The sequence below is a fragment of the Poecilia reticulata genome, chromosome 14 (assembly GCF_904066995.2).
Source record: "Poecilia reticulata chromosome 14, P_reticulata-male-v2, whole genome shotgun sequence".
NCBI lineage: Eukaryota > Metazoa > Chordata > Actinopteri > Cyprinodontiformes > Poeciliidae > Poecilia > Poecilia reticulata.
This window is the reverse complement of record NC_088843.1, coordinates 18,083,774-18,103,477: the sequence shown is the minus strand read 5'-3', so window position 1 is coordinate 18,103,477 and position 19,704 is coordinate 18,083,774. Positions and strand designations below refer to the sequence as shown.

Sequence of the window (19,704 nt, the reverse complement as noted above, 5' to 3'; positions counted from 1 at the left end):
ATTTAGTTTGAAAACTAAACACCTATATGTTTGAAAATTAAAACTATAGTTTCAATACTGACTTAACTAGTTGCAATAAGTACTACAACATTAACTATAACTCAGGTATTGTTGGACTTTAGGGATGAATACTGAAACTTTCTCAACCAGCAAAATATTAAAGTGCTGATCCGGTTTGCAGTGCTGCGTAAGAGTGCCAATATGTTGGAGTGCAACCACAAAATAGTTAAAGTTCACACTACTACCTGCAATCTCTTCTCCATTTTAGAAAAATGCTGAATAATGCTGGCCTCATATTTGGTCTTACTTGTTGCGTTTTAACTTTTAAAGCCTGCCTTTATCGATGTGGTGGAGATTTTCTGGTTTTCTGATAGTCATTGAAAGCGTTTCATTTCCCAGCACTACACCAGACAAACAGCTAAATAAATTGTGACATTCACCACATAAAATGTATTCAGAAGGTTCTTCCAAGAAGCTACCAGAAATATTGTAGCTTTCTAAAAACAACAACAACAACAAAAAACAGTCAAATCTTTTCCAGAGAAATGATGACTAATGTAAGCAAAAACTTCCCAGAAGAGCACACACAAACTTCCATCTAATATCTTGCAAGCTACCTGCTGGCAACTAAAGTTAAACTTGCCAAACAAGACAATGATGATGCAATATTTTTAAAAGTAAAAATAAGCAGGAGGCACATATGGCCGCCGCAGAATTACTCTTTCCTCCATTGACAGGAATAAGTTTCAAAATGATTATTCTCCAGTCTGGCACTGTTAGGCTCAAACGGTTGACCTTGGTTCTCGTTTTATCACTGTTTACACATTTCTGACTCGTTGGAGGCTCTTCCCTCGGTTAACGTCGGTGAACCTCTTTATGTCTCCAGCCTGGAGTAAATGTAGTTTGCGGATTGAGCAGGACGGTCCAAACAATTCAATCTAGACGCACTGTTAGAAACGGCACAATGCTTTTTATTGCATAAACGTGTTCATGAGGTCAACAGCTGTCATGGACTGTGTTTACATATTCACATGACAGCACATACAGGCGATGTATGGAACAATCTCGTCACAGTTGGGGGTCATTGTAATGTTCTGAATCCGTCACGTTAGAAGGCTTTAAAAAAAAAATTAGCTAGCAAATATTTTATGCATGTTTGGAGAATTATCCCCCCCCCCTGATTCTGGACGCTGTGCAGCTGGAAACATTTTTACTCCAGGTTTAAATAAATCTCTTAGATCAATACTAATGAGCAAGGGTTGTATCTAGGTCTGTCACAATAAACAATAAATCAATTAACCGTATGATAAATGGAAGCAAACACAATCATTTCTACTTGCATCATTTTTCGTTTTTCCTCTATCAAAAACTGGATGGCAAAATTCTTCATTCTGGAGTTTTTGTCTGGACTAACCCTTTTTTGAAGGACAATTTTGTTTGAGGAGACTTCAAAATTATTATCTTTTTGTTTCTGTTAAATTTTTTTTGGGATACTTTAAATGTCTTCCAGTTCCAGTGATAGATGTTAGTTAGAATTTAAAGTTTATTGATACTTTAAGAATGTGTTCTTGAGTTCTTTAGCCACTGCCATTACATTACTTGAAAATGACCTCAAGACAACAATATTGATTATCGCTCATTGCAATAACTTCTGGGACAATTTATTGTCCAGGAAAACTTGTTATCCTGACAGGCCCAGTTGTATCCCCAACTCTAGCATCTCTGTGACTAGATGTACAACCACAAAAGCGAATGAAATGATTTAGCAGTGCTTCCTAACAGCTGATTGTGTAAATGAGCTGTTAGTAAATCATGACAGTCATGAGGCTGTCATGCAATAACAGCCTTCAGCCAGAGGCCTCTTCAGATTAGCTGCAAGACTGGCTGCTACAGGAGATCCTTTCACCTTCCTCTGAAGACTCCTTGATAATGAGTTACGACAACATTTACTTTCCCTTTGGGATAAATAAAGGTTTTTCTGAATCCATTTGACGTTCTTTGATAGAGGATTCCCATTTAAGCATCTCAAAGCTTATCTGATTTCTAAAAAAGTAAAATGTATCGAAACATAGTGTGTTGGTGACAGTGTTTGTAGACGTAAAGAATCCAACTCATGTCTGCATAAAAATGTTGCCATGCAAAAAGATATTGAAAGGTCCAAATTGTCAGCCACATTACCATGATAAGCTGAGTGATATTTCACAGGCCTGATTATAGGAAAATTGAGTGAAAGAAAGACGTTTAGGATTGTTGAATTTAGATCGTCATCAGATAGAGGGAAGTGGTTTAAGAAAGTAAAAAAGAACAAATAGAATCAGTTCGTCCTTGAATCTTATTGTTTGTTTCGAGCCAAAATGAAGTCATCCGCAGTGAGTACTGAGCACGCTTCAAATAATGGCTTACACTAACACAATGACGCACTGTTGTTTTTAGAGGCTCTGGCAGAATGAATGAATGAGAAGAGTATGATTTTTTTTTTTTTTTACCAACTTCCCGATTTAAATTAGCAGCAAAGCTAAAATAAAGCCTGAATTTGAGAAAATTGCAATAGAATTGCAGGGCAAACAACGCAATGACATACCCTGCTACTTTCCCCCCCTTCAGCTGAGTGACCTGTCACATGCAGATGGGCATAACGACAAGTTCTGTCACATTTTCAGAAGCACAGCTGCTTGGAACAGAAATGCTATGCATTTTACGGTAAAGATGCCCCTAAATGGAGCAGCAAGAGGCCCGTTTTAATATTTCAAATGCAGGTGGAGAGGATTAAAAGACGCCGGTGTCCCAGAAGGGGTCAGTTTATTTCCTGTGAGCTAGCTGAAGTAAGCTAGCTGCGGCTAGCTCACTAGCTCGCAGTCAGTCTGACAGGCCTGGTTTCTTCTGGCAGTAGTTGTAAAACTACAGCAGAACACAAACACATGACTCCGGCCAAGTTCTGCTCAGTCCGCCTACGTTCCGCTGGTGCCGAAGAGTATATTCAGGGGGAGTTTGCGTTTACCTGCTGGGATGTGAGTTCCACATGCAGGGCTCGAGAGGATGAAGCTCCAGAGTTGGTGACAGAGGCGGCGGGGATAGCAAGAGCCCGACCGGTGATGGAGTTCATCCTCCTGTCGGCATCTAGCGAGTCTTCTTCTCATTCAACAAAACGCTCCATTCTTAGCATTTCAAAACAAAAGTTCACCAAGTTGCGGGCAACCACGACAGACACGCAGTTACGAATGTTCATGTGCGTAAAGCTTTCCGACAGCTGTCAGTCCAGCAGCCGGACGTAAACAAAGTACGGGCTATTCTGCTACATTTGCTTCGGAAGTCCGTCTTTGAATTGGAAGTACGTCACTGCCGTCTGTGATTGGCTTAATGTGGCATTTGTCAAGCAAGGGCGGGGCTGAATCCTGGCAAGGTGCATTCCTATTGGCTGAAAGAGCTGTTTGTCAACCAGGAAGGGCCTAACGTCGGTGGAAATCTGTCAAATCTGCGAAATATGAGGAAGTTGTATGAGCAGCGTGACATGCAGGTGACAGAAAAACGCTGGGCTTCATAGTTTTTCTATCAGAAAGTCACTGAAATCGAACAGTGACTTTCTGATAGAAAGTCACTGTTCTATCAGTGACTGGTAGTCTTTTATGTGAAATATAAAAGACTACCAGAAACGTAAAGTTTTTACATATTTTCAGTATTCTTTAGATAATTACAACCGTGATGGAATTGAGGATATAAAGAACGTACAATAAAATCAGTTTTATCTGAAAGATATTAAATTTTAAAAAAATTAAAAGTTCTAGTTTTACAGTAAAAAGGCTGAATATACAATGTTATATTTTATACAATTTTATACTATGTTATTTTTTCTGTTAAATGTTACACTAAAAAAAGTGTAGTTAGCATTAACATGTAAATAAGAAAGTCAAAAATACTCTAGGAAGTCACATACATTATACCAAACAACCACCAGGGGGCGACACCACCACATTGCATCTTTTTACAAGCAAAGGACTTCGTATTATATGGATTTTAGCTGACCTATTAATTTTTTTGTTTTATTTTATTTTGTTGTGTATTCTTGCACAATGGCAATAAAGGAATTCTGATTCCGATTTGTTTCTGTAAGCATGCATATGAAAACAGACTTGTTTTTGGTGGTAAAACAGAAATTAAGTACTTTTTGCCAAAAAAAATGCTGGGATTTAAACATCTGTACTTTTGCCCAAAGGTTATTTCTATTCATCTTTTTCACACTTGGGTATTGTTGCAACCACAAAATGTAACATAATTTATTGTATTTGATTTCTCACACAAATTGCTATAAAAAAAATCATTTTAAAAAGCACTCTTTACTGCCATTACAGCTGCAAGCCTTCTGGTGACATCTCCATCAGCCTTGCACAACTAAAGGCTGAAATCTTTATACACTGAAGTTTGTAGCTGTGATGTGACCAAATATTGAAAAGTTGAAATGGTATAAATACTTTTGCACCAAGGCATGTAGATTCTGTGCAACCAGTGTTGGTTCCTTCTCATTGAGGAACATTTGACATGTCAATGGGATGTTCTAATTATCCAAAATGTCAGAGTCTCGGTTACGTACAGGATGTTCAACGGTGCAACTGAAACAGGAAGAAAATGTTTTTGAAAAAAAGGCAAGGACAACCAAGTCTCTTCAAAATATACAAAAATTTTATTTAAATAATGGAAGACAGATGATGTCCATCACAAAGGCATCTCGTTTTTTTTATTGCTCTGAGATTTATCACAAGGATTTCACTACTCTAAAGGAAGTCACAGTGTTGAGACAAGAGGAAATTGCTCTTCAAGCTTATCGACCACCATCATTCACAAGAAGCAGCCTTACTGAATCAGATGATTCCCTGTTCTGTCGAGGAAGGGGATAGCCCAATGCCTGCAAGTACCAAGTAGCTTAAAGGGATAGTTCCATATTTGAAGTAAGGTTGTGTTCGAAGGTTGTAAGAAATCAATCTCATCCGCAAAACTTTTTTGCACAAATCCAGATTAGCTGTCAATGCTAAAGCTAACAACTAGCTAGCGAGGGGCAAAATCAACTTACATCAACTCCTACCTACCTCAAAAGAAAGCAGCAATTTCCTTGAACGCAGTTTAATGTCCCTTTGGACCATCGTTATGCTTGCATTGGGCAACTATGTACACCATGTCTGATTTTTATTTACACAGGAAATTCAGGTAGGAAGCAGAGTGCCATCAGTGATCTTCGTTACTGTGAATTAAGCACGTCAAATGCTGCACACAGGACAATCGTTGGTGGCACAGCCTCCATTTCCTGTGTAAGTAATCATCTACTTCAAAGTAAATAACGCTTTAAAGCAAACATGACAAATGGTTTAAAGGTTCATGGAAATAAAGTTGGCGTATTTTTAAGACTGAAGTTCTTTTAAGACAAAAGTATGCTTTGGTATTGGTCTGCAAGATCAACAAATACACTAAAGGATGTACCAAAAAAAAAAAAAAAAAAATTATTTCAGGTAAGTTAGTGACTCCTTGGAAAGTTTTAACAGAACCTCACTTCAAATAAGTACCGAACTCAAAGATGTACCAAGAATCAAGTTAATATCAACTTACTTATTTTCACTGATCACACCTAAGCTACAGTTCTGCAATGACACACAACATACTGGAACCATCAGGTGTCAGGCATTCAGTTCTCTAACTGACCCCAACCTTGTCACTGCTGCTCTAAACTTAAAAAAAAAACAACAACAAAAAAATTCAGGACAGAAAAATTTCAGTTTTCATTGCATAGATGAGTGCCACCTTTCCCGAATCAAAACCTGGAATGAGAGAAAGGAGAACATAAAAGCAAAGCAGCAGGAGGGTCACTTCCCGAGGAGAATCTGATTATCAAAGGCAATTTTTCGAAGACAATCTCCAGAGCATAATTGATAATCAAAAAAAAAAAAAAGTGCATGAGAAATATTCTTGAAAGGATAGGTCAAACAGGCTTTTATCCCTTCAGCTGAATACAATTAATACTTTATGGCAATAACAATTACAGGCAAATGTGTGCTGTCCATCAACCATGTCGATCCAGCCTGTAGAAAATGTACACTTTCTGTGTACATCTAATCACTGCGTTCGAAGGGGTTGACGGGAAAAAACACATCTTTGGCTAAATTAACATTTGGGCTTGTTGACTCATTATTAAAGTGGTGCTTTCCACTTGCATTGTATGTGCATTTAGCATGTTATGTGGTTCTAAAGCGTACAAGGAGTAGTATATGAACGCACAGGTAATGGAAGATGCTGGCAGGTTTTCCAGATTACTTTACAGCTCCATCTAGTGGAGGTTACCCCCCTCTGCAGCGATGAGACGGTGCACATCAGAAATTTTCTCCAAAAAAAGGCACAGCTTTTGATGTGGTATTTGGTGTAACTTTGACCAAAAAAAAAAAAAGTTCTGCAGTGAGGCCACTGTTCTTGAAACCAGACTTATTTTCCTAAGCTCAAGCTGTGCAAGTGTGAAAACTGTTTTTGTTTGTTTTCCACCAGATGTCGACATGCGTACGGTTTCACTGTCCAGACATAAACCAGACCGCTGAGGCAGAGCAAGGAGGGAAGTTCAGCAGGAACCTCCTCGTCCTCTCACTGGATGTGCAGGATGTCGCTCTCTTTCAGACCGAAGCGGGTCTTATACTTGTCAAAAAGGCACCGGAGAGACCTGACATACATTCCATGGTACAGGTCCACCATCTCCTCTGTTGGGTCCTCAATTTTAGGCACTGTGATCGGCTCCCCGACTGTAACAAGAAGGAAAGAAAGTGTTAAGGAAATCTTGAAGAGGGTCTAAAAAAAGTTGAGTGGTGTGGAAATTCTAGTTTTAACAGTACAGCAACGCTTATCCAGAGCTGGATTTTCAAGTATGTGGGCCTCTGGGCTGAAGCCAGTTTTGGTGCCCCATCCACTACCTAATGAACAGATAGTCCTATACATCAGCAGGTATGAACCGATCTATAGTAGATTTAATATGTACCCTGGCCAGTTGCCCCATGTTGTTCTAAAAAAATAAATAAATAAAAAAAGTACTATAACATTATTTTCAAATACTTGGGTATTGTTTATGTTCATAAAAATCTCAAAATATTTATGCAACTCACCCTTTACGTAGGTGAACTGGAATATATTATAGGAACTAAACATTCCATGGGGCACCAAAAAATTAAAAATTTTGTCGTAAAACTTTTGAAAACCATGTACTGGTCAATAGACCAGTACATGGTTTAATAATAGCCAATGTTTGTAGCCGCAATGTGATAAAAAAATGAAAAAGTTCAAGGTGGTGGGAATAACTTTGCAAATCAGCGCATCTGACATGCATAGCAGACAAACTTGCCTATGGTGGTGATGGGATTGCAGAAGGGCACAATGCCCCAGGCGCTGCCGTAGAAAAGGCACGGGGCAAAGCCCAAGATCTTCTGTAGCCTTTTCTGCAGAGCTCTCCAGCAGGTCCCCTCCTCAAAGATCACCTGCTTGTAGGCGTCGTTCTCCCCAAACGAGTACACAGGAACCAGGTCGGACCTAAGCGATCACAAGGAAAGTGTTGTAACTCGACCGTTTCTTGAAGTCGAATCGGAGACCACAAAAAGAGAGGAACGAAAGAAATATTTAGCCTCGAGGGATGTCTAGTGGATGCTGATTTAGATATTCCTTTAATAAACATTTCCTTCTCACCGATCGCCATCTGTTGTACCCAACCATCCAGTTAGTTTTAGAGCCTACATTATTAGCATTTATGCTTTTATCGTTATACAACCATTCTATCAGAAAATGACCTGGCACCGACGACAATCACCACACCAGATGGCTCAGTGGAAGACGTGGCAAACGTGTGAATTTTAACACGTCTCGACTTAACCAAGCCACCTGCTTTTATTTGACAACAACCACCAAAAGAAACACATTTAAAAGAAGGTGTGTTATACTTTTGTTTACAGCTTACTAGTTGCCTTAAGTCAGTTTAGGTTGCACAAGAACACCATTGGCACCAGGAGTCCGTTCTGGGGAAACACTTGAGTTTTTGTCCTGGTGAGGCATAAGAATTATGCAAGGCGATTGCACGAAAGGGAAACTTTCAGGATTAAACCTTCTCATTTTATCTGAGGCAACGTTTTTATTATTTTTACAAGAACATCGTCCTCAAGCTAGTTTCCCCCCATATTTATAACGCCCTGAACTCAACGCTCCTGGCTTATGTGGGTTGCAATGCTAACCTAGTTGTTATGAATGGAGGTCTTCATAACTGCATGTCTTTTTCCAGCAACTTCTAAGCTTCTTAGAAAAAGGTGAACCCAGTGATATGATAATCCTGCCATGTTTGGGCTAGAGATACAAACCAAGATGACTTAGCCGTGCGGTTAATAATGGCGCTTAATGTATTGCCGAGCGCAGGTCAGGACCGGTTAACTCAGTTTGACCTTTCAGAAATGGTAGTCCATGCCACGTGGTGCTCAACACAGCATGGCACATTCATAAAAGATTTGGGAGCAGCTCTCTCCCTCTCTGGGCCTTTCTAAGGTTAATCATCCCGGATTTATCCAGTCCTGTGGTTCACAGCAGAGACATTTTCATAACGGATTTGGCCGAGGCTCGTATTTTGAGACCTTGAAGTTGGTGTGGGTGAGTGGGTGTGTCCGTGTCCCGGTAATACGGCGGACGCTCACCCTTTTCGCAGGGCCAGCTTTACAAAGCCCTTGCGGTTCTTCAGGGTGACTGAATTTACGCCGGGCACACAGTGCAGAGACTCTGCTGCTCCTCCGACAACGATGACCACAGCGTTCCCCGTCCCGTTGCACGAGAGCAGGTAGTCTATGGAGTGCCTGTTCACTGGGCAGATGCCTGCAATGGGGAAGAGATGAGGAAACATCAGATCATTTTTATCATGTCTTGACATGGAAAAGAGGGTTTACTTTAAAGATGTGCAAAAACAGAACTGTGGGAGATCCCTTTCCATCAAAGCAACATGCCCAACGCCCTGAAGTAACCCAAGTGTCTCGAAGGCATCGATGAGCAAAGATAACGCCAATAGAACAAAGAGCCCCCTCAGAGCTCTTTGAGCTCTATAAAAATCAGTAAAATCAGCAGATCGAAGTAAACAGAGACAGTTAAAGCTGGACAACAGGACGAGGGTCAGCTCTCGGACAAATACGCTTATCAGCATCGTCAAACACGGCCCCGGCGACTCACCCCCAGACATCAGGTAGTCTCGAAGGACAGGCAAGCGGAAGTTTCCCGCCAGCGTCGCCAGGGATGGCTTGATCCCGGGAAATTTCTTGGAGAATCCCGTCGCCTCCGTACCAAAGTTGCAGAAAGCACCAAAGCAGAAGATACCATGAGGGTGGTAGCCCAATATGTAATTCCGGTTCGGGAGCAGATCGTGGGTTTTAATGAGCTGCAAGACAAACGGAAAAATGAGGCTGGTTGCCACACCTCTGTATGAAGGTTTAACAACCATGGTCATGTTGGAGCTCAATACAGAGGGGAGGCTTAAAACAAAGGGCAAACTATGAAGAACTACAGTTTACAAAGGGCTGGAGGACACGGCTGAGTTTCATATTAGTCAACATTGATGACTGTCGATAATTATTGATTAGTTTTTTTGTTTTAAATATCTGAAATGCTGCCAAACTGGTGGTATGACATTTCCTGTTTTACCACAGTTCTCACTCCACACCGTTGTCGTTTATTTTTAAGCAGTTATGAGGCTCAACGGTGGCAAAATCTGAAACCGCTGCTGTTACTCAACAGGTTGTTGCTAGGTAACCAAGAATGAGTGAGTCAGTTGATGCCACCCACCTCGTCTAGCTTGTCATGAGAAGTTGAACAGCTAAAGGCTTTTCTTCTGCCTACATCTCCGAGAATGCTGCGCGGTCCTGAATCAGCTTTTTTTTGTTATTTTATGTGCTGGAAGGCATTAGACAACAAAACGACACCAACTGATCCGTTATTGTTTTTAGAAATTGTCTTTACTGAGGATCTGGGAACTCTGCCAGGGTTTTACTACAACTAGGACATCGTTATCAGCTCAAACCAGACAGAGTTCTCCTCTCCCTCCTCAAACGCGGTCATAAAATTACTGACCCAGTGCACATGACATGCACCAGCTCAGACGGGAAACTCTGGACTTTTAACTTTCTGAACCATTTCAAGATCTTTAATTAATCCTCAAGCTGTAAATGTGAACAACGCTGCTAGAAGGTGCCTGAGCAGCTGTGCAGAGTACACGGATCCCTCCATCGTAGCAAGACAAATCTTAAGGTTTCATTAGGAAAAGGCGACTGTGTTTAAAATTGTTAATGTAGTGCCGTGAGTCGATATATCCTGGACAGGAAGAGGAAGATTGAGTGGAATCCCACTTCCACACAATCACATCCTCAGACTTTGACTTTTTAGCCTCCAGCTCATAAATAACAGCCGCTTAATCACAATGGATAAAGCTTGCTTGCTCTTCAGCTAATTGATTCCTCGGCACATAGCTGGTTTTTTTTTTTTTGACTCATGCGCAACTTGCGGTCATATTGATATTTCTATCGCAAGACAAACATGAGGGATGCCCGCTGGATCTGAAACGGGCAAAGACGAGTGGCTGCAGAGGACAAACAGCACAAATCAATACGATCCACAAAGTTCAGCTCCCTCGCATTAATGCAACCAAAAACTAGGCTTTTGTTTGTCAAATTGCATTCTTTAATTTATTCAAAAAGGGTTTTTTTTTATTCTTAAATAAATCTTTTTGTTTAGGCTGCTGCTTTAGCGATCCCCACATCAAATCCTCTGACTGCATCTCCTACGTTCGAGAACGTCTTCTACTGTCTTCTTCCTTCGTGACAATAATCGATATTTCTTCAGTCTCATTTTTCAGAAGAACTCACATACTATTAAATTATGATCAATTATAAATTATAACGTCCTCTGATCTTCTTAAGCTCAATGAACTTTTAAGGACTCTGATCCGGTTCGACTTACTCAGGCAGTCCCCCACAAATTCTTGAAAGAGGGAAATTATCTGAAATCTTTCAGATCAAGATCCGCAAAAAAAATCGTCGATTAATTTTAAGATTAAAACATAATCTTACATCTGATACAGTAAACCAGAAACTAAAAGTGCAGTTTTCCATCTCCACAATTGAATCATCACATTAACCGTCATTCTTCAGCTTCAGCAGCTGATGATTCAGAGAAAGCCCATCGACAGCTGACTGTAAACATCTGATCTGTTTAAACGCGCACCAGTCTTCACCTTTGACCCGACCAGTGGCAGCTACTGTACCACCCTGTGCATGCTGCCAGCGTGAAGGTGTTTTCGTGCTAGTGTGATCACACACCCTGCTCTGGTCAGAAACAACAGCACTATCAAGCAGAACAAAGGCTCAAACTCCAAGCCAACACACACCCTCCATTAACACGACGGGACAAGGGACACCACTGCAGCAGACGACCGATAAGCCTTATCTGTAGGATAATGGCAGACATGCACACAGCTGCTGAAGTCGTACGGCGGGGACTCTGTCCGCAATGTCAGAACAAATAAAGTTTCAACGATTTAGTTCTCTTTTGATTGCATTGTCTCCTGATGTTTAAAGTCTTGCAGCAGCTTAAATTAGTAACGGTTCACTGGACTTTTGACGTAATTACCCTGACGGGGAAGTAGTCTCGGAAATACGTCCATACTGTCCAGTTCCTCACCCAGGATGACCTCCTGCCACCTGGAGAGAAAAACGAGACTTCACTAAAACATGAAAGAAATGAAGACCAGCAATATTCAAAACACTTAAATTATATTTGTATTTGCTGGAATTACCATTTTATATGGGGTTTTAACATCCTTGCACAAGCCTCACGTTGCCATACTTTAAGGCCTTTTTACTGCTTTTATTTTCTTTCTTTCTTATTACACAAGAGATGCCAACAAACTTACTTTCACTTGTAAATGTATCAAAAATGGCTTACTTTATTAAATCGCTTTTTTTAAAAATATATATATATATATATTAGTATATATATATTAGTATATATATATATATATATATAGGGATATTTTACATTAGATAAAAACAGCATCTCAGAAATGGGCTTAAATTTTACTGGACAATAAACTGTAAAATTGTAATGTATGATAATATTGATTTGAGACCCTGTAAAAGTAATATAGTGTTAATGGCATAACGATGCAAGTCTGCCCTCTGAATAACTAATAAACTTCAATTTTGCAACAAAAAAAAACAAAAAAAAATTGTAACACTGGAAGCAGAAGACATTTTAAATATGCAAAATAGGACAACCGAGAAAAATAAATAAAATGGATTATGATGTCTCTGTAAACAAAACTGCCCTCAATAAAGTATAGCTCTGAAAGTAGAAATTATCAAGCTCATTTGTATTTATTGTTTAACTGATTAATTGATTAACCAGAGCCAAAGAGAAAAGAAAAATTAAGCCGAATGTTACTTTTCTTCTCTGCGGTTGACTATTTGGAGGCTGCAGGCTGAAAAACATTGTTGAACTAATTGAGAACAGAGTGAATAAAGAGTTGCAATATAAAATGAAGAACTGCAGAGGGCTGTTTTTCTTGTCCTTCAGAGACAAAAATGCCTTTATTTTGTTAGATTTCTGGTGAGAATTGTGCTTTGCAGCATCACCGACTTATAAAGGACAGTACAAAATGTATTCCTTTTATAAACGCAAGCAAACAGGAAACCAAGAGAGTCGATGGATTGGTATCGACTCTAATAGCCTACCAAAGTGTACCGTTTCCTGACGATTTTGTGAGGGGAACCAGTCGATGCACAATGCACTCCTTGTTTCCGCCCATCGTTGCAAAAGAGCTTACCCAACGCCGTGAAAACACAGAGTTAGTCACTGTACTAACTCTGTGATGACAACCCAGCGACGTTCCTGCACGCCCTCACGTACGTTCGCTATGTGCGACGCAGAAGTAGCCGGTTTCGCCATCCTCTCGTGTGTGCGCTTGTTTTCTAACCTCGTTTCGGGGTGTTCCAGTCAACGATGAGCCAGGCGGTGTAAAGGGCGGCAATCAGCCAGCAATCGGTGCAGAACATGTAGATCAACAGCAGCGTGCAGGCGATACCTAGACGCAGAGGGGCTTGAAGTTACCAGACCTTAAGCTGAGACCAATGAGCTAACACACACACACACACACACACACACACACACACACACACACACACACACACACACACACACACACACACACACACACACACACACACACACACACACACACACTCACCCATGGCTAAGAAGGAGACGACAAACTGCAGCACAGAGATGACCTGCAGATGCTTTTCCATCCTGGAGCTGCAGGGCCACAGCGCCAACGGAAGATCCTGAAGGGAGGAGAGGATGCTGGAGCCGGTGCCTGGGTGGACACAACGCGTGCAAGAAGAGGTCGACATCAATCCAAGTTCAACCGAGTCCAAGCAGGACATGAAACTAAACAAAGAGTTAATGATTTCCCAAAAAAGGCAGCGTCCAGTCGTTTCATTTGAAAGGATCGCTGCCTTCGAATGCTCACCACGAGCTCTTTTTACCGGCTGCTCCAGAACGTCGAAGTCACCAGCTACTGGGCATGTGAGAACTGATGACAATGTGACCACATTAACGGCTACTAAAGCTCGTCACGCTGAGAGCCAATGGAGGAAGAGAACCAGGAACACGCTGCCATCTAATCCCATCTAGGGATGCTGAAAATAACCTCCCTCCAGGATTCACAGTTACTAAATACCTGTAAACTAGGATGCTGCAGCTACTTAAGACTCCCACTGGTTCAATGTGCATCAGAGCTGCACTTCCATTTGTACGGGGAGGGATCTCCTCAGAAAGTGTTCAAAGGAGTACGCAAAAGAGGACAAATTTGCCGTTTGTCTACAGAAACCAAAAAGCCGTAACGGAACATCAGGAGCTTCATCATGCTGTTGTTCCAGTGTTTATGAGGTGGTGGGGTATGTAAATAAATAGTTAATAACTGTACAAATAGATCAGACTGCACACACACGGTTTTATGAACATAATCATAGAGAAAATGGGGAAAATCTATATTTTGGCTCTAGTGTTTGGAGTGGAAATCTATTTATGTTTCTGTCCTGAAAGCTTTGCTAAGGAGATATCTGGAAAAAAAAAAGAAAAAAAAAAAGGTGAAGCTGCAGAGGTGCAACTCTTTGTTATGGGGATCTTACTGCTGATGAGCAAGACGTGGGTTTACATCTGTGTGTGAGCGTCCCGCCCTGTACCCGACGTGGTGCAGAGCCTAGAAGAAGGTGGAGATTTTTACTAAGTCCCTTGAATGCACTGGTCATTCTTCAAACCGACATCTTTTTACAGCACCGTGAATGTCTGACCTTTCATATTTATATGTGCCCATATATTCAGTTTTGATAACACAGTTTAGATGCAGCTGTGGTACATTGTGGTTGTTCAAGGTACAAGTAAAACATGTGCTTTAAAGATCTGTAAAATTTCAAAGCAGTTTCAGCCCATATGATGGCGAGTAACAGAAGCTGTGGTGGAGCTTGTTGCAATAACCAATTAATCAAATAATCGCATGATACTTTAAAAAGAGATCAATCATTTCCAGTCTGATGATTAGTACTTTTTTGATCATTCATTTTATTTATGGTTTTGGGTGTTTCTGTTTTATTAATCATTTTTTGTTTGCTGCGTTTTATTGTATTCTGTACAAAATTCAAGTCTATTAGTGTTTGAGCGGTAAAATTAGCATCATCATGCTACTGCATGCTATTTTTATGTTAGTTCGACTCAAAATGACAGTATCATTTCTGGGACAATTTTAACTTCTTCGGTGCTCACTTTCTTTTTTATGTTTGAACGTTCTTCTACGGAGATGCCAGAGAAAGGGTTTAGGGAGTTTCCTCCCCCACCTGTTGCTGCACACGAGCAGTTAACTGGCTGAACAAAGGATTATAGACATTCCCTCCCACTTACAAAATGTCAAATTTGGGATTTTAGAAGGATTTCCAGCTGCCAAAAAAAGAACAAGGTTCACGATGGCATTGAAACAAAGGGGCACCACCCATCACTCCATTTCTAGAAAACGCTGCTTTGAAATTAGTGCTGGAAAACTACAAGGAGCGATAAAGCATGAAGGAAAAAAAAATAGCAAGAGCAGAGTGAGTGAAACGCTCGTTTTTTATTATTATTCACATTTTCTATGCCACTTTATGAAAAATTTTAATTAACTAAACTCAAATACAGCAAAGCAACACTGAACAGAGGTCTTTATTTGACTTGAGTAATGTTTAACTTTGGGTGACACGATAAACATTTAGGGCAACAATTACTTTTTTTTTAAAACAATCAGCTCATTTTTGATCTTTGAAATGTACATTCAGCTGCTGCCAAAGACTAGTCTTTAAAAGAAAAAAGGAAAAAAAAAAACTATGAATGCATGAAAGTTAGAGAATACAAATCAAACCCTCCAAAACTGCACAACTGACAGTCTCATCATAAATATACCAAAAATGCAGCATCTTCGTAAAACGTTTCAGCACATTTACCTTCCAAAATTAAGAATTTGTGAATAAACGTTCGTGTCTTTATCCTGAAAAAAAATAAATAATCCTAATTGGACCATGTCTGATCTCTTTGAGCACTACTTTCGCATCAAAATCAAATAAAAACCAAGTCTCACCCTTCAGGACTCCAGAATAGGCAGCAAGGATCGTCTTCATGGCCCAGACGTCTCTGTGGTTGACTTGTTTCAGAACAACTAACCGTGAGGAGTTTGCTGGCTGTCGCTCCGAGTCTACAGCTCCTCTGACATCACTGCGTCCAGCGGCAGCTGACTGAAGAGCCGAGCGGGCATTTATTTATTCGGATAACAGAGGCTTTTTTGCGGGTGAGTCTGAGTGAGAGCGTCCTCGAGGTGCGGGGGAAAACGCGGTGCCGCGCGTGGCAAAACTTGTTAAAGCAGTGGCCGCGAGACGAGCAGTCTGCGTGTATTTATGCGTGTGTTTAAGGGCGGTCACGTGGGTCAGCTCAGCTGCTGGTGAAAACAGTCCGGCCTCCACCTCTACATCAGGTGGAGGGGAGTTCTTACCATGCGCTAGAGTCCTGATAAGTTTTGTTTTCTTTATTAGAAACCACAAATGAAAAAAAAATTAGTAGAAATCTAAACTTTGTTTCTTTTTTCAAGATTTTCTTTAGGCTCTAGTGACCCATGTTGAGCACTAAATGGACAGGAAATGGGAAGGAGAGAAGGGGAATCGAACCAAGGACAGCTGCGTTGAGGACTATCCACTAAAATATCAATTAATCGATTTTTATTCCGGACGCAACAGCCAGGGTTCATATTACAAAGAGAAAAGCCAAACTAAGAAACGCAAAAAAAAACAGAAAAAAACCCTGCGAAGATATAAATAAGTTAATATGCTCTAAAACACTCCAGCACATTTTGTTCACTGTGTTACAAACAAATGACGACGCCAGTGATTCTACAATCTTCAATTATGCAATTGACCCTGATAATCTACACACATCTGTATGGTTCCTGAGCTCAGCAGTATATGTGGGTGCAACCATTAATATATATTACAGGTCAAGTTTTATTCCCTGTTTTTGTTATTTTTAACAATAAAATAATAATAATAACAAAAAAAACATTAAATGTCTACATTTCCAGAGTTCCCTATCCAACATGGCAACATGAATAATAGTCACATTGAAAGTTGTAGTTATAAACTGCTGTGTTCACTGGCCCTTCTGAGTTTTCTGACTTGCATCCAGAACACACCGACACACCTTTGACCTTTCACCGACAAGACCTGCTTTTCTCCATTTTTCCTCCAAGACTTTCAGTCAAGTGAAAACACTTATTTCAAAGAGATAGCATCCTGAAGTATCACAGCAGAAGGAGTGAACAGTCGGGTTGTTTTTTCCCTGTGATATATTGTTTAAATGCATGTCACTGTACGTCAAAGTCCTTCTCACAGTCATAACGGTCTGATTTTATTTTGAACTCAGAGCGATGGCATTTCTTAGTAATAGAATCTATTTTTTAATGGCTTTATAACATTTTGTAACTTTACACTACCCATCCTTCTCTGATTGGTCGATGCGTTTAAAGACCAAAGATTGTTTCCAAATCTGTGAAATCTATTTAATCTACAGATTGTGAGACAGAATAGTTTATTAGCCTTAAAGTAGTTTGACATAGCAAATGATACCAAATCGATTTTAAATGAATACCATCAATTAAAACAGCAAAAAGTCTAATTAAAACGAGGTACTGGTGACATTGTTTTCATATATTAAATCAGACTTTTTCCTCAGCAGAATTTAAAATCAAGTTCGAGTTATCATTCGAAAGAATCTGCTGTACTTTGTATCTGATGCAACTCATCCCCAAACTGACACCAGGATGGGACCAGGCCAAAATTCACAGCCTCTGGATGAAATCTATGAAACTGACCTTGACATGAAACTGGTGTTGAGAAACAACTTGCCACATCGGGAATGTGACTGTGCATCTGTGCACTTGTGCAGCGTCTAATATCTTTTCACGTTAGAATTATTTCAGATGGGATTATTTCTCCATCGTTCGAATTTATGAATATTTCATCACTTTTGAGGTTAAATTTAAGGGGCTTTTGTCTCACTTTTTAATTTTCATTCATCTCATTTTTACATAATTCATTATTGATACATTATATCTGCTCAAAATTAAACATTTTAACCGTGCAATCTTCTTTTTGCACTCATGCTCAATAAATAAATGCATCGTTTTTCTTAAAATGTGAGGATTTCTTTGTCCTGAAAGTGCATGGCATTAGGGCTCTTGGAGTCACTGTTGAATTAACGAGGGTCTTATCAAGTGCTCCAGTCATTTCATTAGGAAATCATCAGAGCAATGCCAAAGCATATGAAAGCCAAAGTTCACAGACAGATAAAAATTCATGTGTTATTTAGCTCTAATAAAACAGCCGATTTATGCTGCTGGATCTTAAGTCCCAGATGTCAACTGAAAGCCAAATTAAGCCAAGCTGAAATGTAAATATTTCTGAACTGTTTTTGTCGTTTTTGTGAGAGAGAATAGCTAAGATAAGATGTACTGCGCGATTCCACGAACAGTGATTTCCTTTGCACTTTGATCGGAGTCTTGGAAAATAAGTCAATAATGTTGTTATCCTTGGGTCATTCAATCCCACCTGAGAGCTGCCTGCCATCAGTCACCAGCTTCTCCACACAGCAGATTCCTGAGCTGTCTGCCGTATGAATACACGCATCGTCTCTACGCATAAATCCATTGTTTTCCCAAAGTGGATGCTTATTTCTTGGCGTTTTGGATCTCTTGCATCGCATCTCAGCTGTAAATTTTCCCCACAGTCAGCGTTTTGTAAAGTGCAGCACAGACGCAGACAGAAGCTGCGCCCAGACGGTGTTGTAATGACCGGGGCATTGTCCACTCTGCCATCTGTGTAATGTGGAAACATCGGAGTACTTAACTGCTGTCTCATATTTCACGTTTCTGCCAAAGTTCACAGATGGCCTTATCACGGCCTAAAGCAAACGCGGAATCATTTTTATCGATCAGATGCCTCAGGCAGCGTACGTGCAGATCTTAAGAAAAAAATAGGCTTGCTTTATTGTTCAAGAGTAAATATGACGTAGTATGACGGTGTTGGAAGCTGAAATCCAAAGACAACGGTCAAGTCTTGATGTGGTTAACATAAAACAACAACAGCAACCAATATAACAGCTGAGTTTGTAAGGCGTAAGAGATGCCAGTATAAATCCAGGCAAATTGTTCCCGTATAATAATAAAATCAACAGGTTTGGTGGCTGTAAACTGTGAAACTTCAGACCAAACTGCAGTTTCACAGTGTACGTAGCCTGGTAGCAGGCTATTTGCTAGGCTATCCGGCTGTTAGCTGTAGCTTCACATGTCTTTATTTAATCTAATGCTGTCTAACACTTTGAAAAAAGACACTAAGGAAAGAGTACTAAACCAAAAAAAAATCAATACCTTATAAAAAAACTAATTTTGTTCTCATTTAGGCGACAAAGATCATGGGAAAGAAACGGCAAACGTTTGAGGATAATATAGAACACTTTTTAGTTTACTGACGGTGACTTTGACAATTTTGTTTAAATGTTTGGTCTATTTTTAAAGGTCTTACAGTGGATTAAAAAAAAAAACAGGTTCAGAAAAGGTTCAAAACATTTTTTTTTAATATTCTAAAGTTTTTTCAGAAAGTTTCTGAAAAAGAGGCACCCATTAACTCCAGAGAATAGCACTTTTTTTTTTTTACCAAATCAGAGGTTATTGCTGTTCTGGGATAATGTCTCCACATAGTGATGCAACGTAATGTCTTTTATGTTGTTTCAGAAAGTTACAGGCCTTGCACAAAGCCCCAAACCCAGACAGTCTGTGTTAACACACAAAGTCTGAGGAAACAGGCTCTACCCTCCTCCTCAGCACATCTCCTCTCATTAACCCAAAAGAAAATCAAATCTACACTTTTGACTTTGTTAATTATATTTTTTGGTTTTAGTTTGAAACTTTATTCCAGCTACATGACTGAGGTCCCAAAACATCAGGCACTTGAAAAAAATTTTCTCATTAATTGTAATAAAATATTCAGATAAAAACATGTGAAGTATATTACACATTTGATATGTGCATTTATCAAATAGGACTTAAAA

At 39.9% G+C, this 19,704-nt stretch overlaps 2 protein-coding genes across 2 annotated transcripts in view; both read right to left on the bottom strand.

Moving 5' to 3' along the window:
* uvrag (UV radiation resistance associated gene) overlaps positions 1-3,557 on the bottom strand; it is a 109,147-nt gene extending 105,590 nt beyond the window's left edge. Inside the window, exon 1 of the mRNA XM_008428245.2 lies at positions 2,999-3,557. Coding sequence (XP_008426467.2) covers positions 2,999-3,103 — 105 coding nt within the window. The 5' untranslated portion in view covers positions 3,104-3,557. The remainder of the gene's footprint in view (positions 1-2,998) is intronic.
* A 1,095-nt stretch (positions 3,558-4,652) lies between these two features.
* dgat2 (diacylglycerol O-acyltransferase 2) lies at positions 4,653-16,149 on the bottom strand. Its single transcript, XM_008428244.2, has 8 exons — positions 15,692-16,149; positions 13,274-13,402; positions 13,004-13,111; positions 11,659-11,729; positions 9,211-9,415; positions 8,688-8,862; positions 7,361-7,545; positions 4,653-6,767 (listed from the first exon to the last, which is right to left on the bottom strand). The coding sequence occupies exons 1-8, from the start codon at positions 15,729-15,731 to the stop codon at positions 6,613-6,615; spliced, it is 1,068 nt and encodes a 355-aa protein (XP_008426466.1). The 5' UTR covers positions 15,732-16,149; the 3' UTR covers positions 4,653-6,612.
* Between the last annotated feature and the right edge of the window lie 3,555 nt (positions 16,150-19,704).

What these genes read in the sequence shown, in the direction of transcription:
- dgat2 (XM_008428244.2), bottom strand. Translation starts at nt 15,731, where the DNA reads ATGAAGACGATCCTTGCTGCCTATTCTGGAGTCCTGAAGG. An exon ending in CTGGAACACCCCGAAACGAG is followed by an intron (nt 11,730 to 13,003) that starts GTTAGAAAACAA and finishes TTTTCTCTCCAG; the next exon opens with GTGGCAGGAGGTCATCCTGG. An exon ending in AAGCTGGCCCTGCGAAAAGG is followed by an intron (nt 7,546 to 8,687) that starts GTGAGCGTCCGC and finishes GTGATCGCTTAG; the next exon opens with GTCCGACCTGGTTCCTGTGT.